Source organism: Cetorhinus maximus, chromosome 7 (assembly GCF_964194155.1).
Source record: "Cetorhinus maximus chromosome 7, sCetMax3.hap1.1, whole genome shotgun sequence".
Taxonomy (NCBI): Eukaryota; Metazoa; Chordata; class Chondrichthyes; order Lamniformes; family Cetorhinidae; genus Cetorhinus; species Cetorhinus maximus.
This window is the reverse complement of record NC_135885.1, coordinates 65,056,401-65,080,595: the sequence shown is the minus strand read 5'-3', so window position 1 is coordinate 65,080,595 and position 24,195 is coordinate 65,056,401. Positions and strand designations below refer to the sequence as shown.

General features: G+C 45.0%; 1 protein-coding gene across 1 annotated transcript in view; it reads right to left on the bottom strand.

Moving 5' to 3' along the window:
• The window catches only part of LOC144682411 (RPA-related protein RADX-like), a 108,193-nt gene that overhangs the window by 35,971 nt on the left and 48,027 nt on the right, over nucleotides 1–24,195 (bottom strand). The window contains exons 7-8 of the mRNA XM_078544821.1: nucleotides 16,856–16,963; nucleotides 2,198–2,365 (exon numbers count right to left, since the gene is read on the bottom strand). Of these exons, the coding sequence (XP_078400947.1) occupies nucleotides 2,198–2,365; nucleotides 16,856–16,963 (276 nt within the window). The remainder of the gene's footprint in view (nucleotides 1–2,197; nucleotides 2,366–16,855; nucleotides 16,964–24,195) is intronic.

The window sequence follows — 24,195 nt, the reverse complement described above, 5'->3', positions numbered from 1 at the left end:
ATGAAAAGAAAATGCAATTCATTACTACATTGCACATGGGTAAATGGAATAAACCAAAAAACAAAGTATTTGCACAGTTTACCAACAGTGAAACATTACATAAATTGTTATTCTAGATCTTAATGATGGCCTTTAATGCATAATAAGATTCATACCCAAGTTCAAAACTATATAATTAAAATACATACCAAAAAATGGCCAACCTTTCAGAGTTTAAAATAAAAATATATATTTGGCAAAGAGCTGCAAATATTCAGGCTTTAAAAATTTTTAGATCTAGTCTTGGGAGACCATTATCCAAAGTGAACCTTCACAGCCAATGACTTTTTAGAGATCAGGTCATTTATGTTCAAATGTGACATCATCAATTTGAAAACTATGCATGACAGTGCATTACAGTAAAAATGCCTTAAATTGTAAAGAAAAAAAACTATATACAACTTTTATATTTTCTGTTTAACCTCTGGTGCATGTTTTTTGTTGAGCAGAATTGTTACATGATTGCCTGCCATTATTTAAAATGAAATGTTATTAGTTTCCCCCAAAAATGCAATAATATCAATAATTAATAAAAATTCAACAATGGCAATTACAAAGAAACTACTACGAGCAATAATAATAGCATGTAGCGTAATTCACAATGAAATACCACTAACAATAGAAAGTATAGTATTGCATTGCTATTTGCAATGAAACATTTGATTGTTTTAAATGGGAAATTTGGGTTCAGTAATATATTTTTAAAATAGTGACAACATATGTCCCTCCCTGCAGAGCCACTGCTCTTGGACTGCAAGAAAGGAAATATTTTAGCTCAGCAACATTTTTTTTTAAAGTTACGTGTCACAAACAGTACTTGGGCTCCCTAAAGCAGGCCTTTAAATAGTATTATCAATTTTAAGATGTCACAATCTATTATCAAAGCTGAAATGTTTCAAGCTCTAATCACCTTTCACGGAATCATAGAATAACATACCACAGATGAGATCATTTGCCCATTGAATCTGCGCAGGCTCCTTAATCCAGAATTTTCACTCACAACACTGCAATTCATCTCCCCCTCCTTCAGAGAATTCAAATGCTGGTATGCTGGTTGGGGGCAAGGGAGAGTAGCCAGGAAAGTGGGGGTGGGTAGTCGGGGTGGGGGGAACGTGACATGCGACAGTCGAATAGGAGGGGTGGGTAGTTGGGGGATAGTTGGGGGGAGTGTGGGGTCTGGTGGTCAGGAGGGATGGGTTCAGAAGGGTAGTCTGGGTTTGGGGGTAGTTGGAGGGTCAAGTGGTAATTGGGAGGGTAGAGGTTGGAGGAATTGGGGGAGTAGTTGGGAGTCCAGTGGAGAGGGGAGAAGGGAGGGGAGGGGTGGATAGAAATAAAAACAAAAAACTGCGGATGCTGGAAATCCAAAACAAAAACAGAAATACCTGGAAAAACTCAGCAGGTCTGGCAGCATCGGCGGAGAAGAGCAAAGTTGACGTTTCGAGTCCTCATGACCCTTCAACAGAACTAAGTAGAAATAGGAAAGGGGTGAAATATAAGCTGGTTTAAGAGGGGGTGGGGGGGAGAAGGGGGGGGTGGCGTTGTTGGGACAAGCAAGCAGTGATAGGAGGAGATAACCAAAAGATGTCACAGACATGAGAACAAAGAGGTGTTGAATGTAGTGATATTATCTAAAAGAATGTGCTAATTAAGAGTGGAGAGCAGGACAAGCAAGGTAGCTCTAGTGGGGGTGGGGTGAAATAAACCATGGGTGGAATACATTTAAAAATAATGGAAATAGGCGGGAAAAGAAAAATCTATATAAATTACTGGAAAAAACAAAAGGGAGGGGGAAGAAACGGAAAGGGGGTGGGGATGGAGGAGGGAGTTCAAGATCTAAAGTTGTTGAACTCAATATTCAGTCCGGAAGGCTGTAAAGTGCCTATTCGGAAGATGAGGTGCTGTTCCTCCAGTTTGCGTTGAGCTTCACTGGAACAATGCAGCAAGCCAAGGCCAGACATGTGGGCAAGAGAGCAGGGTGAAGTGTTAAAATGGCAAGCGACAGGGAGGTCTGGGTCATGCTTGCGGACAGACCGAAGGTGTTCTGCAAAGCGGTCACCTAGTCTGCGGGTGGATAGAGTTACCGTTACCCTGGGGAACAGAAGATCTGGGCCAATTAATTAATTAATTGTATTCCACAGCATCAGCTTTCAAACCATACCTTTCATGTTTTGACTGTAGGCCTTGAAGCTTGAAGGCAAGGGGGGAAATGAATAATATCCTCCAACCACAGATATTTTCTGAAAATCTCTCTCATGTTGTGCTTTTGCCCACTGAATAAATCTTTTGACTCTAGTGTCAGTTGTGTATGGTCTTCCCTTGTGATAACCTGCATGCAATATTTTTCACAAATTATTTAAAGTGTTATTTGGAATTGAAAAATCAGATGGACATACATGACCTTAAAAAAATGATTCAACCATTAGTTTTAATTTGCATATGAGTATTTTTTCAATACTGGAGAGGTTTTTGGGGTTGCATTTAAAATTGACTTGATATGAATGTTGGAGTAAAGAACATTAAAGTTGTTTTATCATTTGATAGAATATATATGATAAAGCAATATTCTTTTTGTGATTATTCAATTACGCTCTAGTTTTCATCAAAGATGGACACCAAAATGTGACAGTTAAAAATGAACTTCAAGGCAATTAAGATAATTCATTAGCAGGCAGTTAAAACAAACAATCTGATAGGAAAACAGGGTGATCAGACTGTAGCCAATGACCCTGAAAAAAGATATGAATGTTTCACAAAAGGCTGACAAGATACAAGATGAGCAAAACCATGAAAATGGTTGTTGGGGATGATGTCCTAGAATGTAAGGCCTGTTGTCACGATTGGCTAGAAATGAAAGTGAATTCATGACTGCTCCTCTTTATTTCTCTTTTGAAGTAGATTAGTGAAGACAAATGTAGGCCCCTTACAGTCTGAAATTGGAGAATTTATAATAGAAAACAAGCAAATGGCAGGGAAATTAAGCAACTACTTTAGCTCTGTCTTCATAGAGGAAGACACAAGTAACTTCCCAGAAATACTAGGGAACCAATGGTCTAGTGAGAAGGAGGAATTGAAGGAAATTAATATTACTAAAACAATAGTGCTGGAGAAGTTAATGGAACTGAAAGCCTATAAATCCCCAGGGCCTGATAATCTACATCCCAGGGTACTAAAGGAGGTGGCCATGGAAATAGTGGATGCGTTGGTTGTCATCTTCCAAAATTTTATAGATTCTGGAACAGTCCCAACAGATTGGGGGGTGGCAAAAGTAATCCCACTATTTAAAAAAGGAGGGAAGGAGAAAACAGTGAATTACAGACCAGTTAGCCTAACCTCAGTCGTTGAAAAAATGCTAGAGTCTATTATAAAGGATGTGATAACAGGATACTTAGAAAACATCAACAGGATTAGACAAAGTCAACATGAATTTATGAAAGGGAAATCATGTTTGACAAACCTACTGGAGTTCTTTGAGGACGTAACTAGCAGAATAGATGAGGGAGAACCTGTGGATGTGGTGTATTTGGATTTTCAGAAAGCGTTTGATAAAGTCCCACATAAGAGGTTAGTGTGTAAAATTAAAGCACATGGGATTGGGGTAATATATTGGCATTGATTGAGAATTGGTTAGCAGACAGGAAACAGCAGACAGGAATAAATAGGTATTTTTCGGAGTAGCAGGCAGTGACTAGTGAGATATTGCAGGGCTCAGTGCTTGGGTCCCAGCTATTCATAATATATATCAGTGATTTAGATGAGGGAACCAAATGTAACGTTTCCAATTTTGCTGACGACACCAAACTTGGTGGGAATGTGAGCAATGGGGAGGGTGTTAAGAGGCTTCAAGACAACTTAGACAGGTTGAGTGAGTGGGCAAATACATGGTAGATGCAGTATAATGTGGATACATGTGAAGTTATCCAATTTGGTAGGAAAAACAGAATGGCAGAGTTTAATTAAATAGTGATGGATTGGAAAATGTTGATGTACAAAGGGACTTGGGTGTCCTTGTACACCAATCACCAAAAGCAAGCAAGCTAGTGCAACAAGCAGTTAAGAAGGCAAATATAAAATCAAAAAGCTAAAAGCTACTGCGGATGCTGGAAATCCAAAACAAAAACAGAATTACCTGGAAAAACTCAGCAGGTCTGGCAGCATCGGCGGAGAAGAAATCAGTTAACGTTTCGAGCCTTCATGGCCCTTCGGCAGAACTGAAGCATAGTTAGAAGAAGGGAGAAATATAAACTGGTTTAAGGTGGGTGGGGGGGTGGGGGGGGGAGAGAGACATTGAGGGTGTGGTGATTGTGGAGATGAGCAGATAATCAAAAGATATCACAGACAAAAGGGTCAGAGAGGTGTTGAAGGTGGTGATATTTGTCTAAGAAAAGTGCTAATTAAGAATGGAAGACAGGATATTCAAAGTACAGCTCTAGTGGGGGTGGGGTGGAAAGACTAACAAGGTTTTAGTTTTAGATTTAAAAATTATGGAAATAGATGGGGAAAGAAGAATCTATATAAATTATTGAAAAAAAAACGGGGGGGGGGGGGGGGGGGGGGGGGGGGGAGAGAAACGGGGTGGGGATGGGGGGAGGGGGAGTTTAAGATCTAAAGTTGTTGAATTCAATATTCAACCCGGAAGGCTGTAAAGTGCCTAGTCGGAAGATGAGGTGCTGTTCCTCCAGTTTGCGTTGGGCTTCACTGGAACAATGCAGCAAGCCAAGGACAGACATGTGGGCAAGAGAACAGGGTGGAGCAAATAGTATGTTGGTCTTCATTGCGAAAGGACTTGAGTACAGGAGCAAGGATGTCTTCCTGCAGCTGTACAGGGCCTTGGTGAGACCACACCTGTAGTATTGTGTGCAGTTTTGGACTCCTTACCTAAGAAAGGATATACTTGCCATAGAGGAAGTGCAGCGAAGGTTCACCAGGCTGATTCCTGGGATGGCAGGATCATCGTATAAGGAGAGATTGGGCCGATTAGACCTGTATTCACTGGAGATTAGAAGAATGAAACATAAAATTCTGACAGGGATGGACAGACTGGATGCAAGGATGATATTTCCTCTGGCTGGGGGTTCAAGAACAAGGGATCACAGTCTCAGGATACAGGGTAGACCATTTAGGACTGAGATTAGGAGAAACGTCTTCACTCGGAGAGTGGTGAACCTACAGAAGGCTGTGGAGGCCAGGCCACTGAATATATTTAAGAAGAAAATAGGTTTCTGGGCTCTAAAGGCATCAAGGGTATGGGGAGAGTGCAGGAGTACAGCGTTGTGATAGAGGAACAGCCATGATCATGTTGAATAGCGGAGCAGGCTCGAAGGGCCGAATGACCTACTCCTGCTCCTATTTTCTATGTTTCTATCTCTGGTGATCCTTTTGATAGCATTTCCATTCAGTTGATTACAATGGGATACGATTAAAGTTTAATTTATTTAATATTTCTTGCATTATCTCCTATCACTACAAATATTTCTGTGATGAATGTTACATGTACAAGCTGACATTTGAATTTGGAAAGATTGTAAGAGTTGGTGATACTGGTCTTTATGAAATCTGAGATAAAAAAAACTGTTTGAAAGGTGAAGTATAATAATTCCCAACTAATAACCACAAAAAATAGATGCTTGATGTTTCCATCACTGGAGTAACATGTGTCATGGTGTCATTTTTTAAATGCTGATTTGACATGATAAGATTATAAGAAGTAAAAGGGCAAGTGGAGAGGAGACTACACCCAATTGGGACTTATACCAAGAATGATGTTGGGAATTTGGTTCAGCCTGCAGTAGCTGTAGAAAACACAGGTCTCTTACCAGAAATAGAGGTAACCTAGAAACAGTGGTGAGAGTTTGAAGGTCTCAGGGATGGGATGGTGGGCGGGGCAGCGGGGTGGTGTTGAATCTTTGGGTTCAGAGCATACTGAAGAAATTTGAAATGTAACATAATAGGAAAGATGGTAAGTAATTGATTGGTTGGTGAGCGTTTTCTTTCATCTAAACTAGGGAATTTTAATCGGGATAAGTATAATAGTAATTAAAATAATAATAACACAAGCACAAGCAAGGCTAGAGGCATTAAATAAAATTTAATTAAGAAAATAATTAATTAGTTAATTAAAACACAATAAGAATGGTGGGGCAGGTGATGTGTTGCAGCTGTAGTATGTGGGACTGGTGGACGCCAATGTGATCTATGACAACCATGTCTGCAGTAAGTTTTTGTGGCTTGATGAACTCTGACTCAAAGTTGATAAGCTGGAGGCTGAGCTTCAGACACTGTGATGCATCCGAAAAGTGGAAAGTTACCTGGACACTTTGTTCCAGAAGGCAGTTGCATTCCTTCAAGCTAGGATTTTCTGATTTGGTCTGTGTTCAGGGACAGGAGGTTGTGACTGCGAGTGAGGCAGGTATGGGGATTGAGAAGGTAGAAGTGTAGGAGCCTTGGGCCTTGCAATTGTCCAACAGGTTGAGGTTCTTGTAGCTTGCATGGATGAGAGTATGGACTGCAAAGTGGATGAGCAAACGGTCCTTAGCACAGTGGTGCAGGGAGCCATTCAAGTCAGGAGAATAAATAGAAATGTAGTAGTAGTATGGGACAGTATAGTCTGTGGGAGATAGACACAGTTCCCCTCAGCCAAGAGCTTGAGTCCAGAAGGTTATGTTGCCTGGGCTAGTGTCAGGGTTTGGTAGCTGCTCGGGGCTAGAGAGGAACTTGCAGTGGCAGTAAAAGGATACAGTTGTCGTGGTCCACATGGGTACCAACAATATAGATAGGACTAGGAAAAAGGTTCTGCTTAGGAATTATGAGCAGCTAGGGGCTAAATTAAAAAGCAGAACAACAAAGGTAATAATTTCTGGATTACTACCTGAGTCACTAGCGAATTAGCATAGGGTAAAGAAGATTAGAGGGTTGAATGTGTGGTTCAAAGATTGGAGAAACGAGTTTCATAGGGCATTGACATCAGTACTGGGGATAGTGGGAGCTGTACCACTGGAAAGGTCTTCACTTGAACTGTGCTGGGACAAGTGTTCTAAGTGAGTCGTATAAATAGGACGGTAGAGAGGGCTTTAAACTAAATAGTGGAGGTGAGGGATCACATGTGGGGAGATGTGGTAAATTAAAGGGAAAGGAGAAGGCAATAGAGTGATATAGGTAATGATAACCAGAGTGTGGCAGGAAGGGACACAGCATTTAAAATTTGTGCACCGGAAGATAAGGCCAGAGTTTGCAAGAATGGTAAAAAAGACAGAATTAAAGGCTCTGTATCTGAATGCACGCAACATTTGTAATAAAATGGAAGAAAAGGTGGCCCAAATTGAAATAAATATGCAAGACCTGGTAGCTATTTCGGACATATGGTTGGAAGTTGACCAAGGTAGGGACCTAAATATTCATGGGTATTTAACATTTTGGAAGGACACGAAAATGGGAAAAGGTAGTGGGTAACTCTGTTAATTAAGGATGACATTAGTACAGTAGAGAGAGATGACCTTAGTTCAGAAGATCAAGATGTAGAATCAGTTTAGGTAGAGATAAGAAATGGTGAAGAGGAAAAGTCAAATGTGGGAGGAACTTATAGGTCCCCTAACAGCCGTTACACTATAGGACAGAATATACAGGAAGAAATAATGGGACTTGTAAGAAAAGTACAGCGATAATCATGGGTGATTTTAATCTTCATGTAGATTGGACAATCAGGTTGGCAAAGGTAGCCTGGAAGATAAGTTCATGGAGTGAATTTGGGACAATTTCTTAGAGCAGTACATTCTAGTGCCAACCAGGGAGCAGGCTGTTTTAGATCTGGTAATGTGCAAAAAGACAGGATTAATTAATGACCTCATAGTGAAGGAGCCTCTAGGTAACACTGATCAGAACATGATAGAATTTCACATTCAGTTTGAGGATGAGAAATGTAGGTCTAAGACTATTGTCTTAAACCTAAATAAAAAGTATGAGGAGGATTTTCACCTTATCAGGCAGGCGCAGCGGCGGGCTGGGGAGTGGCTGCGCAACAGTCTGCTACCGCAGTTGGGCCCCGACTGCGATTTCACGTTGGCTGGCCAATTAATGACCAGCCAGCAAGAATCGCGTGCTGAAATACTCAGCACTGCCTGGGTGCGGAAGGAGGGCGAGCTCGGAAGTCAGCGCAAGCACAGGGGAGCGCGCAGTGAAAGCTCCCTGAAGGCAGAGAGCTGCCTCAGGGAGCTGAAGATTTCTAGCATCCGAAATAAAGATTTAAAAATTAAGGTAAACATGTCCCCTCATGTGACATGACCAGGGACATGTTAAAAATGAGATTTAAAAATTTTTATTTCATTTTTCATTAACATCGGAAACCTCATCCCGCCCGTGGACGAGGTTTCCTCAAAAATCCAAAGGCTGCTTGGCCTTTTTGCCCGCCCGCTAGCTGTGAGGTTGGATGGGCAAGGAAAAACTCAGTTTAATTAATTTATTAATGGGCTTAACAGCCCTCTTAATTGTCAGCTGCGCGCAACTGCCGGCCGAAATATCGTGTGAGTGCGTGATGACATCGGGACGCTCACCCGACGTCATCACGTACTATTTCACGCTCGTGCATGTCGGGCGCATGCCTGCATGTCGAGCTGAAAATCCAGCCCTATAAGGACAGAGTTGTCTAAAGTGAACTGGGAAAATAGGTTAAAAGGTAAGACAGTACAGAATCAGTGGCAGGCATTTAAGAGGATATTTCATAATTCTCAAGAAAGATACATTCCATTAAGAAAGACTCTATGAGAAGGACGTTCCATCAGTGGCTAACAAAGGAAGCAAAGGATAGCACCAAATTGAGAGAAAAAGTATACAGTACTGTGAAGATTTGTAGTGGGTCAGAAGGTTTTAGAAACCAGAAAAAAATGACTAAGAAAAAGGAAAAATTAGAGTATGAGAGAAAGCTAGCTTGAAATATAAAAAAGATAGTAAGAAATTCTACATGTATTTAAAAAAGGAAAGAGTAGCTAAAATGAGCTGAAGCGTCCTAAATGATATAGCTGCTCGATTGGGTCTGTGGCAGGTGGTGAGGGAACCAACAAGAGGGAAAAACATACTTGACCTCATCCTTACCAATCTGCCTGCCGCAGTTGTATTTGTCCAAGACAGTATCGGTAGGAGTAACCACTGCACAGTCATTGTGGAGACGAAGTCCCACCTTCACATTGAGGATACCCTTCATCGTGTTGGGTGGCACTACCACCATGCTAAATGGGATAGATTTCGAACAGATCTAGCAACTAAACACTGGGCATCCATGAGGCGCTGTGGGCCATCGGCAGCAGCAGAAACACAATCTGTAACCTCATGGCCTGGCATATCCCCCACTCTACCATTACCATCAAGCCAGGGGATCAACCCTGGTTCAATGAAGAGTGCAGGAAGGCATGCCAGGAGCAGCAACAGGCAAACCTAAAAATGAGGTGAAGCTATAAAAAAGGGCTACTTGCGTGCCAAACAGCATAAGCAGCAAGTGATAGAGCTAAGCGATCCCACAACCAACGGATCAGATCTAAGCTCTGCAGTCCTGCCACATCCAGATGTGAATGGTAGTCGACAATTAACCAACCCACCGGAGGAGGAGGCTCCACAAATATCCCCATCCTCAATGATGGAGGAGCCCAGCACAGCAGTGCAAAAGATAAGGCTGAAGCATTCGCATCAATCTTCAGCCAGAAGTGCCAAGTGTATAATCCATCTCGGCCTCCTCCGGAGGTCCCCAGCATCACAGGTACCAGTCTTCAGCCAATTCGATTCAGTCCACGTGATAACAAGAAACGGCTGAAGGCACTGGATACTGCAAAGGCTATGGGCCCTGACAACATTCTGGCAATAGTACTGGAGATAAAAACAAAAAACCGCGGATGCTGGAAATCCAAAACAAAAACAAAAATACCTGGGAAAAACTCAGCAGGTCTGACAGCATCTGTGGAGAGGAACACAGTTAATGTTTCGAGTCCGTATGACTCTTCAACAGAACTAAGGAAAAATAGAAAAAAGGTGAAATATAAGCTGGTTTAAGGGGGGGTGGGACAAGTAGAGCTGGATAGAGGGCCAGTGATAGGTGGAGATAACCAAGAGATGTCATAGACAAAAGGACAAAGAGGTGTTGAGGCTGGTGATATCATCTAAGGAATGTGATAATAAAGGTACAGATAGCCCTAGTGGGGACGGGGTGGTGGGAAGGGATCGAAATAGGCTAAAAGGCAAAGATAAAACAATGGATGGAAATACATTTAAAAATAATGGAAATAGGTGGGAAAAGAAAAATCTATATAAATTATTGGAAAAAAGAGGTATCGGAAAGGGGGTGGGATGGAGGAGAGAGTTCATGATCTAAAATTGTCGAACTCAATATTCAGTCCGGAAGGCTGTAAAGTGCCTAGTCGGAAGATGAGGTGCTGTTCCTCCAGTTTGCGTTGAGCTTCACCAGAACAATGCAGCAGGCCAAGGGCGTACATGTGGGCATGAGAGCGGAGCGCAGTGTTGAAATGGCAAGCGACAGGGAGGTCTGGGTCATGCTTGTGGACAGACCGAAGGTGTTCCGCAAAGCGGTCACCCAGTCTGCCTTTAGTCTCTCCAATGTAGAGGAAACCGCATTGGGAGCAGCGAATGCAGTAGACTAAATTGACGGAAGTGCAAGTGAAATGCTGCTTCACTTGAAAGGAGTGTTTGGGCCCTTAGACAGTGAGGAGAAGAGAAGTAAAGGGGCAGGTGTTGCACCTTCTGCGGTTGCATGGGAAGGTGTCGTGGGAGGGGGTTGAGGTGTAGGGGGTAATGGAGGAGTGGACCCGGGTGTCCCGGAGGGAACGATCACTGTGGAATGCCGCCGGGCGGGTGAAGGGAAGATGTGTTTGGTGGTGGCATCATGCTGGAGTTGACGGAAATAGCAGAGGCTGATCCTTTGAATACGGAGGCTGGTGGGGTGATAAGTGAGGACAAGGGGGACGCTATCATGGTTCTGGGAGAGAGAGGAAGGTGTGAGGGCGGATGCACGGGAGATGGGCCGGGCACAGTTGAGGGCCCTGTCAACCACCGTGGGTGAAAAACCTCGGTTAAGGAAGAAGGAAGACATGTCAGAGGAACTGTTTTTGAAAGTGGCATCATCAGAGCAGATGCGACGGAGGCGAAGAAACTGAGAGAATGGGATGGACTCCTTCCAGGAAGCGGGGTGTGAGGAGCTGTAGTTGAGGTAGCTGTGGGAGTCGGTAGGCTTGTAATTAATATTGGTGGACAGTCTATCACCAGAAATTGAGACAGAGAGGTCAAGGAAGGGAAGGGAAGTGTCAGAGATGGACCATGTGAAAATGATGGAGGGGTGGAGATTGGAAGCAAAATTAATAAATTTTTCCAGGTCCAGACGAAAGCATGAAGCAGAACCGAAGCAATCATCAATGTACCGGAGAGGTGTGGGAGGGAGCCGGAGTAGGACTGGAACAAGGAATGTTCCACATACCCCATAAAGAGACAGGCATAACTGGGGCCCATGTGGGTACCCATAGCCACACCTTTTATTTGAAGGAAGTGAGAGGAGTTTAAAGATAAATTGTTCAGTGTGAGAACAAGTTCAGCCAGACGGAGGAGAGTAGTGGTGGATGGGGATTGTTCGGGCCTCTATTCAAGGAAGAAACGGAGAGCGATCAGACCATCCTGGTGGGGGATGGAGGTGTAGAGGGATTGGACGTCCATGGTGAAGAGGAGGCGGTTGGGGCCAGGGAACTGGAAATTGTTGATATGATGTAGGGTGTCAGAGGAATCACGGACGTAGGTGGGAAGGGGAGAGAGAATGGAGTCAAGATAGCAAGAAATGAGTTCCGTGGGGCAGGAACAGGCTGACAGAATCGATCTGCCGGGACAGTCCTGTTTGTGGATTTTGGGTAGGAGGTAGAAGTGGGCCGTCCGAGGTTGGGAGATTATGAGTTTGGAAGCTGTGGAAGGAAGATCTCCAGAGGAGATGAGGTCAGTAACAGTCCTGGAAACAATGGCTTGATGTTCAGTGGTGGGGTCATGGTCCAGGGGGAGGTAGGAGGAAGTGCCTGCGAGTTGACGCTCAGCCTCTGCGAGGTAGAGGTCAGTGCACCAGACAACAACAGCACCACCCTTGTCAGCAGGTTTGATGACAATGTCAGGGTTGGACCTGAGAGAACGGAGTGCAGCAAGTTCAGTGAGAGACAGGTTAGAGTGGGTGAGAGGAGCAGAGAAATTGAGACGACTGATGTCACGCCGACAGTTCTCAATGAAAAGATCAAGAGAAGGTAAGAATCCAGAGGGAGGGGTCCAGGTGGAGGGAGAATATTGGAGGCGGGTAAAAGGATCCTTTGAACGGGGAGAGGACTCCTGCCCAAAGAAGTGAGCACGGAGACGAAGGCAGCGGAAGAAGAGTTCCGCATCGTGCCGAGCCCGAAATTCATTGAGATGAGGGCGCAAGGGTATGAAACTAAGTCCTTTGCTGAGCACTGAACGTTCAGCATCGGAGAGGGGAAGGTCAGCGGGTATGATGAATACACGGCCGGAGCTGAGATTGAAAGACAGGATGGGGACAGAGGGACAGGCAGGGGTGGAGGGTCCTGGATGGGCATTGGTGTTGATGAGTTGTTGGAGCTTGCGTTCCTTTGTACCTGAAAGAAAGAGACAAAGTTTTTTGTTGAGGCGTCAGATGAGAGAAGAATAAAATGAAATTGGGGGCACGGACAGCTTAGAAATAGGATGCGGCGATGCTGCTGGAGGGAGAGTTCGAGTGTGTTCATATGGCGGCGCATGGCACTGAGTGTGGATCTCAGGATGCGATGAGAACAGCAGTCCGAGGAGCGTTGTACGTCCCGGAGATACCTGTAATCCTGGGAGGGTTTGAAACATGAGGGATAGAACTTCAGTTGAAATCCACATGGGGTTAGTCGGAGACGGAGACAGTCACTGAGGAAGGAAATATGCCTGTGAAAGCGAGTTTTAGTAAACACCTTGTCAAACACCAGGAGAGAAATGGAAAGCAATGAAGGTGAACAAGGCAAAAGAGAGATGGAAATCCTGTCGGAGAGATGAGCAATACTTCTTCAAGGTAGGCACTCCTATGTCATGTCAGAGGAACTGTTTTTGAAAGTGACATCATCAGAACAGATGCGACTGAGGCGAAGAAACTGAGAGAATGGGATGGACTCTTACAGGAAGCGGGGTGTGAGGAGCTGTAGTCGAGGTAACTGTGCGAGTCGGTAGTGAATTTTCAAGTGAAGCAGCATTTCACTTGCACTTCCCTCAATTTAGTCTACTGCATTCGCTGCTCCCAATGCGGTTTCCTCTACATTGGAGGGACCAAACGCAGACTGGGTGACCGCTTTGCAGAACACCTTTTGCTTCCAATTTCCACCCCTCCATCATTTTCACATGGTCCAGCTCTGACACCTCCTTTCCCTTCCTTGACCTCTCTATCTCAATTTCTGGTGATAGACTGTCCACCAATATTAATTACAAGCCTACCGACTCCCACAGCTACCTCAACTGCAGCTCCTCACACCCCGCTTCCTGTAAGGACTCCATCCCATTCTCTCAGTTTCTTCGCCTCAGTCGCATCTGTTCTGATGATGCCACTTTCAAAAACAGTTCCTCTGACATGTCTTCCTTCTTCCTTAACCGAGGTTTTTCACCCACGGTGGTTGACAGGGCCCTCAACCATGTCCGGCCCATCTCCCGCGCATCCGCCCTCACACCTTCCTCTCCCTCCCGGAACCATGATAGGGTCCCCCTTGTCCTCACTTATCACCCCACCAGCCTCCTCATTCAAAGGATCATCCTCCACCATTTCCGTCAACTCCAGCATGATGCCACCACCAAACACATCTTCCCTTCACCCCCTCCGGCAGCATTCCACAGTGATCGTTCCCTCCGGGACACCCTGGTCCACTCCTCCATCACCCCCTACACCTCAACCCCCTCCCATGGCACCTTCCTGTGCAACCGCAGAAGGTGCAACACCTGCCCCTTTACTTCCCCTCTCTTCACCGTCCAAGGGCCCAAACACTCCTTTCAAGTGAAGCAGCATTTCACTTGCACTTCCGTCAATTTAGTCTACTGCATTCGCTGCTCCCAATGCGGTTTCCTCTACATTGGAGAGACCAAACGCAGACTTTGGTCTGTCCGCAAGCATGACCCAGACCTCCCTGTCGCTTGCCATTTCAACACTCCGCCCTGCTCTCATGCCCACATGTCCGTCCTTGGCCTGCCGCATTGTTCCAGTGAAGCTCAACGCAAACTGGAGGAACAGCACCTCATCTTCCGACTAGGCACTTTACAGCCTTCCGGACTGAATATTGAGTTTTAGACTTTAAATCTAAACAATTTTAGATCATGAACTCTCTCCTCCATCCCACCCCCTTTCCGATACCCCTTTTTTCCAATAATTTATATAGATTTTTCTTTTCCCACCTATTTCTATTATTTTTAAATGTATTTCCAACCATTGTTTTATCTTTGCCTTTTAGCCTATTTCGATCCCTTCCCCTCACCCGACTAGGGCTATCTGTACCTTTATTATCACATTCCTTAGATGATATCACCAGCCTCAACACCTCTTTGTCCTTTTGTCTATGACATCTTTTGGTTATCTCCACCTATCACTGGCCCGCTATCCAGCTCTACTTGTCCCACCCCACCTTAAACCAGTTTATATTTCACTGCTTTTCTATTTTTCCTTAGTTCTGTTGAAGAGTCATACGGACTCGAAACGTTAACTGTGTTCCTCTCCGCAGATGCTGTCAGACCTGCTGAGTTTTTCCAGTTATTTTTGTTTTTGAATAGTACTGAAGACTCGTGCTCCAGAATTTGCCGCATCCCCAGCCGAGCTGTTTAAGTACAGCTACAACACTGGAATCTACCCGGCTATGTGGAAAGTTGCCCAGGTATGTCCTTTACACAAAAAGCAGGACAAATCCAACCTGGCCAAATACCACCCCATCAGTCCACTCTCAATCATCAGTAAAGTGATGGAAGGGGTCATCAACAGTGCTATCAAGCAGCACTTGCTTACCTGTAACCCATTCACTGATGCTCAGTTTGGTTTCGGGGGGGGCAACTCAGCTCCTGACCTCATTACAGGCTTGGTTCAAACATGAACAAAAGAGCTGAACTCCAGAGATGAGGTGAGAGTGACTGCCCTTGACATCAAGGCCACATTTGACCAAGTGTGGTATCAAGGAGCCCTAGCAAAACTGGAGTCAATGGAAATTGGGGGAAAACTCTCCGCTGGTTAGAGTCATTCCAGCACAAAATAAGATGGTTATGGTTGTTGGAGGTCAGTCATCTCTGCTCCATGGCATCACTGCAGGAGTTCCTCAGGGTAGTGTCCTAGGCCCAACCATCTTCAGCTGCTTCATCAATGACCTTCCTTCCATCATAAGATCAGAAGTAGGGATGTTCGCTGGTGTTCAGCACCATTCATGACTCCTCAGATACTGAAGCAGTCCATGGGAAAATGCAGCAAGACTCGGACAATATCCAGACTTGGACTGACAAGTGGCAAGTAACATTCGCACCACACAGCTGCTAGGTAATGACTATCTGCAACAGGAGAGAATCTAACCATCGCTCCTTGACATTCAATGGCATTACCATTGCTGAATCCCCCACTATCAAAATCCTGGGGGTTACCATTGACCAGAAACTGAACTGGACTAGACATATAAATACTGTGACTATGACAGTAGGTCAGAGGCTAGGAATCCTGCGGTGAGTAACTCACCTCCTGACTCCCCAAAGCCTGTTCACAATGTACAAGTCAAGTGTGTGATGGAGTACTCTCCACTTGCTGGATGAGTGCAGCTCCAACAACACTCAAGGTTGACATCATCCAGGACAAAGCAGCCCGTTTGATTGGCACCCCATCCACAAACATTCACTTCCTCCACCACCAACACACAATGGCAGAAATGTGTACCATCTACAAGGTTCACTGCAGAAACACACAAAGATTCCTTAGACAGCACCTTCCAAACCCGCGGTCTCTAGCATGTAGAAGGACAAGGGCAGCAGATACATGAAAACACCACCACCTGGATGTTCCCCTCCAAGCCACTCACCATCCTGACTTGGAAATATATCGTTGTTGCTTCACTTCCGCTGGTTCAAAATCCTGGAACTCTTTCCCCAACAGCACTGTGGGTGTACCTTACACCACATGGGCTGCAGCGGTTCAAGAAGGCAGCTCACCACCACCTTCCCAAGGGCAATTAGGGATGGGCAATATATGCTGGCCTAGCCAGCGAAGTCTACATCCTTTGAATGAATTTTTAAAATGTACCATTTTCTTTCATAAAATATATAAAACTTCAATTGAAACAGGATCAGAGTGCTTTCCTTCAAAATTAGCATGGCAGAAAAAGAAATAAAGCTGCTAACTTAGCTGGCTGATCTTATAATGAATTAATGCACAAAAATTCCTGAAAGGAAATTATTTATAAAAACTTGTATAATTAACATAACATTCACATGTCAGTTATATAAATAGAAATTGGAGAAGGTACTATGGGAATTCCTACATAAATGTTAAGGCCGATACTTGATAAATAAAACATTGCAAGGTTATACTGATGGATGCACAACTATTTTGTGAAATATTACTGGCAAACCTGATGCAATAACTCCATTACACCTTTAAATGTAAATACTTGGTGGTGACTGACATCTAATGTATTTTCATTATAAAGGTACATTGCCCTAAACACACTTATAAAGCACATATTTTGTTGTTAAGTGCTATTATTCCAATGAATATAATCAAATCAAACAATATGAAACACAGTTTTGTTTGGCTATTGTTTACCTGTGGTATAGATCTGAGTCTCACTGGATGAAGTCAAATATGCAATGCTACATCCGTTATGGAATTTGTTCCTGACAACCCTCATCTGAGTGCACACTAAGAAAGTCACTAAAAGAACATTCACAAAAAGAAGTGAACAACTGGTATAAACCTTAGGTCTATTCTAGAATAAACATTCATGACATAAACATTCAAGAGGCTGCATTCCCCAGTCTGAAATGACAAAAAACAGCTCCACATCACTTCAATTCGATCACAAACTATCAGGTTATTCCAGTTTGAATGACGTATGCAGTTGACTTCAGACATTATTACATTCTCTTATTTAAATTGCTTTATTACTGTACAAACATTCCAAAACAAAACCACACTAAGGAGTTCATAAATATACTGGCGTAGAATTTCTGCTTGACTGTTCTGGTTTATGACAGCAACTCCCCCAACATCAGTGTAACCAGTTCCAAAAGGTTGCGGAATTTTAAACTCAAACTGTGTTTAGTGGAACTCTAGTTTTCACAATCTCTTACACTAGTTTTAAAAATATTACATTAGAAATCAGCGCTTCCCACAAAACTAACCATACCCCAGGTTGATTAAAAATAAAGACTTGTATTTATATAGTGTCTTTCATGACCACAGGACATTCCAAAGTGTTTTACAAGCGATGAAGTATTTTGAAGTGCAGTCACTGTTTTCATTTAAGAAACACAGCCAGCAATTTGCACACAGCAAGCTCCCACAAACAGCAATGTGCTAATGACCAGATAATATGTTTTTGTGATGTTGATTGAGGGTTAAATATTGGCCAGGGCACCAGGGATAACTCCCCTGCCTTTCTTTGAAATACAATCATGGGATCCTGAGAAGACATTGGGCCTCAATTGAAACATCTTAACATCTCATTTGAAAGAAGGCACATTCGAGAGTGCAGCACTCCCTCAATACTGCAGTGAATTAAATCAACATTGGAAGTTTCTACTAATATCGGAACTTTGGAAAGGCTCCAAAAATTAAGATGGAACATTTGCATGGGAGGACAGTAATAGACACGTTTTGAAAGATTTTGAATTATTTTTCTTTAATTTACTAAGGACCTTACTGCAGTCCACAATCTAAAGAGAAAACAGATTTGTATATTATTTAAAAATCATTTTTAGTGATTTAAAATCAGGTTACTCACAGGTGGTGAACTGACACTGTGATTTAAAATGTAACTTATTGATAATAAATCAATTTTCTCACTTCTAAATGTATCAAGAAATTTCTTGGAAAAGTATTTTTTCTAAAAAAATTTTTTTAAAACACTGGGTGAAAACTCAGGGTTAAAAAAAACATAGCCAGAATTTTACGGCCCCTCCCGCCCGGTGGGATATTATGGTCCTGCCGAACTGAATGGAGATTTAAATGGCTCGCCGCATCCGCTGGGGGGAGACATGCCACGGCGGGGCCGTATAATCCTGGCTGTATTTTACAACGGGTGCAAGTTGCGTCTGAATTATCCATTGCACCCAAGGCAACAAGAGCCCCACCATCTTTAATCAGTAGATTATATTCAAAACAACAGTATATAACATGGAGCAGCATATCATGGGGGCAAAAAATGAGGGAAGGGTTCTGTGAATGAGGTAGCATCTTAGTGCTAGAGGATTGTTTATTTCACTGCTCAGCATTGTTGATTCTACATTCGTGTTATATTGTACCTTGTTACACATATCATTCTTGCTTTCCTGTGAACTGCTACAAGATTTACCACAGCCCAATAAAATATGAATTAAATATACAATTTTCATTTGTCAAAATAAAGACGTAGAACAATTGGAAAGTTAACCAGGAGAAATTAATAAACATAAAGTTATGATGTGGAAGACAATAAAAAGAAAAGCTGTGAAACCAAATAAATAGTAGAAGGCATTCAAAAAGAACTTAAGAGCAGAATTTTCTGTACCCGCTAGCGTGGACATGTTTAGTGGAGTGAGGAGACAATATGGCAAGAAGGCCAAAAATTAGTTTCACGATGTCATGAAACCAGTTTACAATCGTCTGCTCAGCTCGTCATCGGACGTCAGGACCTCATTGTGATTCATCTGCATATCATTATAAGGCTAGCCCGCCAGACTCACGTGATAACACACCGACGTGTTTCACAACAGCACACAAGCGATGCACACTTGGTGAGCTGCACTTCAGGTTTGTTTGCCTATCTTGTTTCAGGCAGCACTCAGTCTTCAGCACCAGGCTTCACAGGCAGCACCACATCATTTTTAGGGGGGCTCACAGGCAGGTGTCACGCCAGCCATAAGGCCAGGGGTGGCTTTGTATGGCTGCAGGGGCTAAGGCTTGCTTGGCGAATGGGGAGAAGTGGCCTCAGGCAAGGGAAGAGGCTGCAGGGCGAGGGCTATACTGGGGAAGGAGGGTAACCCAGGGTGTGTGTGGGGACACATGTTGATCTGTGCATGGCCTCAAGATGGTGAGGAGTCCCAGAGTACGTCCACCTGCTCTCTGATGAAGTGGTGCCTACATGTGCTCATATGGAGGTCTCCAGGGCAGGATGGCGGATGCCATGGAGACCCTGGTCCAGCAGAATGCAGAGATGTGTGCAGATCTGCACTCCATCGCGGGAGCCATGGGTGAGTTCCTGCAGGACGTCACGAGAGAGAAATGGGGCACCACAACATCCCCCCTGGTGCTCCTTCCTCTTGAGGAATCAGGCTGGAGCCCCTAGGCACCCAAAGGGAGGAGGAACGGCAGCTGGACAACCCTGGTCCATCCACTCAGGAATCTCAGAGGCTGCCTTCACCCTCCAAGTCCCCCTTGCCCGTGATCCCCTCAACCTCATCATCTGTCACTGCAGAAGGAGCAGCTGATGCACGGGAGGACAGCCAAAGCAAGCCAGGGCACGCAAGGCCTTGACTCTCCAGGTGACCCTCGCCGAAGGCATCAGAGCCAATCATTGCACAGGCTGTCTCCATGCCTGCTGTGGATGTCAGGGTAGCAACTAGAAGTCTAAGGCGTTCAAAAGTTAAGAAATTCTGAGCACAGTTGTTTGCATGGGTGAAAACATTTTGTCACCTTACAATCTGGAAATATATTCACTTTCACTAAATAATGTGTAATGGTGTCTTTCAGCTTCATTGACAGGCTTAGCGAGTCCACCCACTGCATTCCACCCCTGTCTCCCCAAATAGCCTTCGGCCTGAACAACCGTTGTCCTGAACAACCGTTTTCTTTCGGGGTGTCTCGGGGAACGTGCAAGCTCCCTTCCTTGACGAAAATCCCACCCTCTTCCACATTAACCTGCTGGACCTCCTCCTACCCACCCCCTGGGTCCGTGTCTGCCTCCGAGTCCCCACCAACCACCCTCACCGTCCCTTCTTCCAATCCCATCGAACCTTCACCCTCCACCTCATTCTGCCCGGGGTAATTCTCACCATTCCCTCATACCACGCCCTCCCTCAATTATGGAGTCATCAGAAGTCTCCCTTGCATATTCACCTGGAAATGCCCCCCACCTCCAGACTCCTTCCCCCTTTCTTTCTCCTTCAGACGCCCTTACTTCTTCCTCCACCCATACTCCGCGTCCCCCCCCTGCACTCCTTCCTCCCTTCTCTGCACTCCTTCCTCCCTCCCCCCAGACTCCTGCCACCCAGTGGACTCCTTCTCTCTCCACACTTTTTCCTCCCCCTGGACTCCTTCCCCTCTCCGAACTCCTTCCCTTACACCTTCCATCTCCCTTACACCTACCTCCCCAGTTGCCATCTTCTCCCGTTACCCCTTCCTCCCCTCGTAGTCCTCACTCAACCTCCCCTGACACATTCATTTCCCCCCCTCCCCACCTGACACATTTGTTCCCCCCCTCCCAACCTCACCCCCCCGACACCTCTTCCTCTCCCAGTCGATCCTAGAATTCCTCTCCCACCCCCTGGTACATTTCCTCTCCCAAATGCTGCTGGATATTCCTCTCCACCATCTCAACCATCATCCGTTGTGAGCAGGCCCTCAAGGGTGACTTTCCATTTTCTGTGAGCTGCTTCGCAGTGGAGCCATGTCCATGAGAATCCACTCAGCATGCCATGGACATTCCTACAGGGTCCCGCTGCTGTGGGGCTCCAGCATCTTCTGCTCCTCAGATGACCGCAATGTGAGCAAGGCCCTGGCAGTAAGTCCCGACTTCTGCACGTCATACTTGTCAAGACGTGTTCTGCACCATTGTGTTTTCCTACCAACATGGACAGGCAATCCAGCATGGGGGGATGAATCCGGTGGGCTGGCCTTATAATGGTATGCAAATGTATTACAATGAGGTTCCCGACGTCCGATAGCGGGAAACGCGGCCCGCCATTGTCGGGTTGAGCAGACGATCACAAACTGGTTTCATGATTTTTGGCCTTCTCGCCATATTGTCCACTCACACCACCGAACACACCCAATGCCAGCAGGCATGGGAAATTCCGCCCACAGAATCAGTCTGTACTCCTAATGGTCAAGCGCTCTTCTTGCTACAAAAGAACAGCCATGAATTACTAAAGATGTAAGAACAAAATAAAAACAATAGCAACTATAATTTGGTCAAGTTCAACATAATGTTTGAAAGAGATAAACACAAAACAGCTACTGAGACTCTAGATTCAGGTATGGCTGACTTCAATGTGATGAGACAGAAACTGGCCATAGTAAATTAGTCAAATTTGTCAATGGGTAAAGTGACAGAAGATCAGTGGGAGGTGTTCAACAAAGAATTTAATTGGTACAGGCAGGAGTGAGAGATAGACTGAAGCCCCCAATTCCCTTTCCCTTCTGCCCGTAATCAGTGTAGTTCAATTTTGATAAGGCTGATGTGTGTTCCTAAATTCCTAACTCCCAAGTTCCGGAGAACAGTCACATTTGGACTCGAAGCATTTCTGTTTCTCTCTCTACAGGTGCTGTCAGACCTGCTGAATTTTTTACGCACTGTTTTTATTTCAGATCTCCAGCATCTGCAGTATTTTGCTTTCATTACAGTTCATCAAGATCCATTTTAAAAGGAATAGTTATTTAAAAAATCTAATATTTTCATGACTGCACTGACATGACATAATGCAATACGGAATCAGTTTATACCCTAAGGGGCAAGAGGTCCACTTGCCAAAAAAGACGGCCATGGACAAAGTTAAGAGACAATATAAAACTAAAGAAAAAATCATGCAAAAATGCAAAAAGTTAGCACAAGTCCTGGTGCTTGGGGAAAATACAAAGAAAAGCAATAGGTGGCAAAAAAGAAAGTAGAAGCTACAAAATTAAGTATGAAAAGAAACTTGCAAGGGTATCAAAATCAACAAAAAATTGTTACAATTATATTAGGAAAAAGGAGGCAGTCAGGGGCAATGTGGGCCCCCAGAAAACTGACAATTGTGATGTTGTCAATGAAAATAAGGAAATGGCAGACATGTTGAATAATTACTTTGCATCAGTGTTTACAGCAGAGGAAGAACTCAGCATGCCAGAATCCCAAAGAAACTTATATTTAATCAGGGACAAGGACTCTCCAAAATTAATGCACACGAAACAACAGTAATGAAGGAAATAATGACACTGAAGAGTGACAAGGCCACGGGACCAGATGGTTTCATTGCAGATGTCCTCACTATAATCTTCTGAAGTTCTCTCAATTTGGAAAGCATTCCTTTGGGGCGGAATTGTCCCAGATTTGCACTAAGTGCCATCACCGGCTCCAATGGCAGCTTTTCACACCGTATCGTCCCAAATTCGCCGCATTAATTATGCATTCCCAGGAAACATGCTGTTTCCATTGTGGGCAGGTTCTGATTCACCCACCACGCTGCCATCTTGCTGCTTCATCACGCCGGGTGCCATATTTAAAGTGCAGTCACGCGCACATTTCTCAAGTGCTTCCAGCAGAAAGCCGGAAGACAGGATGGGCCTGAAAAGCAAAAAGGCTGCAGCCTCCTGCTTCAGTGCTGCGTCCCTTGAGCGTCTTATGAACGCCGTGGGGGTCTGCCATGATGTCCTCTATCCCTGCTCTGGCCGCAGGATGGGCAGCTGCATCAGCAATCCAGCATGGGAGCCGGTGGCAGCGGTGGTCACTGCCAATGCCCTGCAAAAGAGGACAGCCACCCAGTGCCACACAGGATGAATGGTCTTATCCATTTTGCCAGGGTAACTCACTCATCACTCTTAATTCACAAACTTACAAGTCCATCACACATCCACAGGGATCTCACACCTCAAGGGACAACACAACTAACTCTCTCACACATGCTCACATTTCCATCAGGCTCATACCCTCTCAAGCTCGTGTCCTCATCCTGTCCATGGCTTCACTCACCACACAAACATTCCACCAGTGTCATGTGTCCTGCTCTCACACTCTCCATCTGTTTTCATGCAGGGGAAGCCTGCTCACATCAGTAAGAAAACGTTCCAGGCCTGGGGTGGAGTGGCCCACGTTAGGCTCCTCACTCACTTTGAGGGGTGTGCCATTGCGCTGACTGGTGAGATCATGGACCATGTCTGCAGCAATGGTAAGGATCCTACACCACATCATCCCTCTCTCAACGCAAATGTGAGTTCTCTCTCTCCTGCTTTTAACTGTGCTGCCATGCACTATTTACCTCTACTTTGGTTCACAGGGAGATCTGCCAAGCGACTGACACCCTCGGCCAGTCAGTTGCTCAGCTCCATCCAGGTCCTCACCTCCAACCAAGAGGAGTACTCCTCCATTGAAGAGCTAGAAATAAGCAGCCTGGAAGACCTGTCACAGCACTTACACACACCCTGCACCAGTGCAGAGACACACCTCGGTGGGACCTAGATCCAGAGCAGGCTCGGGTTCACAATCTGGTGGTCACCGCACAGACACGAGTCTGCAACAGAAGGAGGCAGGTTCAGCCGAACTCCCCGGTAGTCGGAGGACTGCTGGGGAACCGGCATCTATGAGGTCCAAGTCAGATGATGAGCCTCTGCAATTGGCCATCCAAGTCATCCTGAAGAGTCATCAGAAAGCATGGGAACATCACGCAGAGCTGTTGGAAGCCCTCAACAGAGTTGCCCGTGAGTCGGAAGGGTGCGTCCGCTTGCTCTCTGAAGTGGTGCCCACATCAGCATGTATGGAGGTCTCCATGGGGAGATTGGCAGACACCATGGAGGCCCTGGTCCAGCAGAACACAGAGATGTGTACAGACCTGCATTCCATCGCGGGAGCCATAGGTGAGTTCCTGCAGTGGCAACACGAGGGGGAACTGGGCACCTCAGCGTCCCTCCAAGTGCTCCTTCCACTTGATGAGACAGGCCGGTGCCTGCAGGCACCCGAAGGGAGGAAGAGGAGCAGCAGTTGGACACCCCTG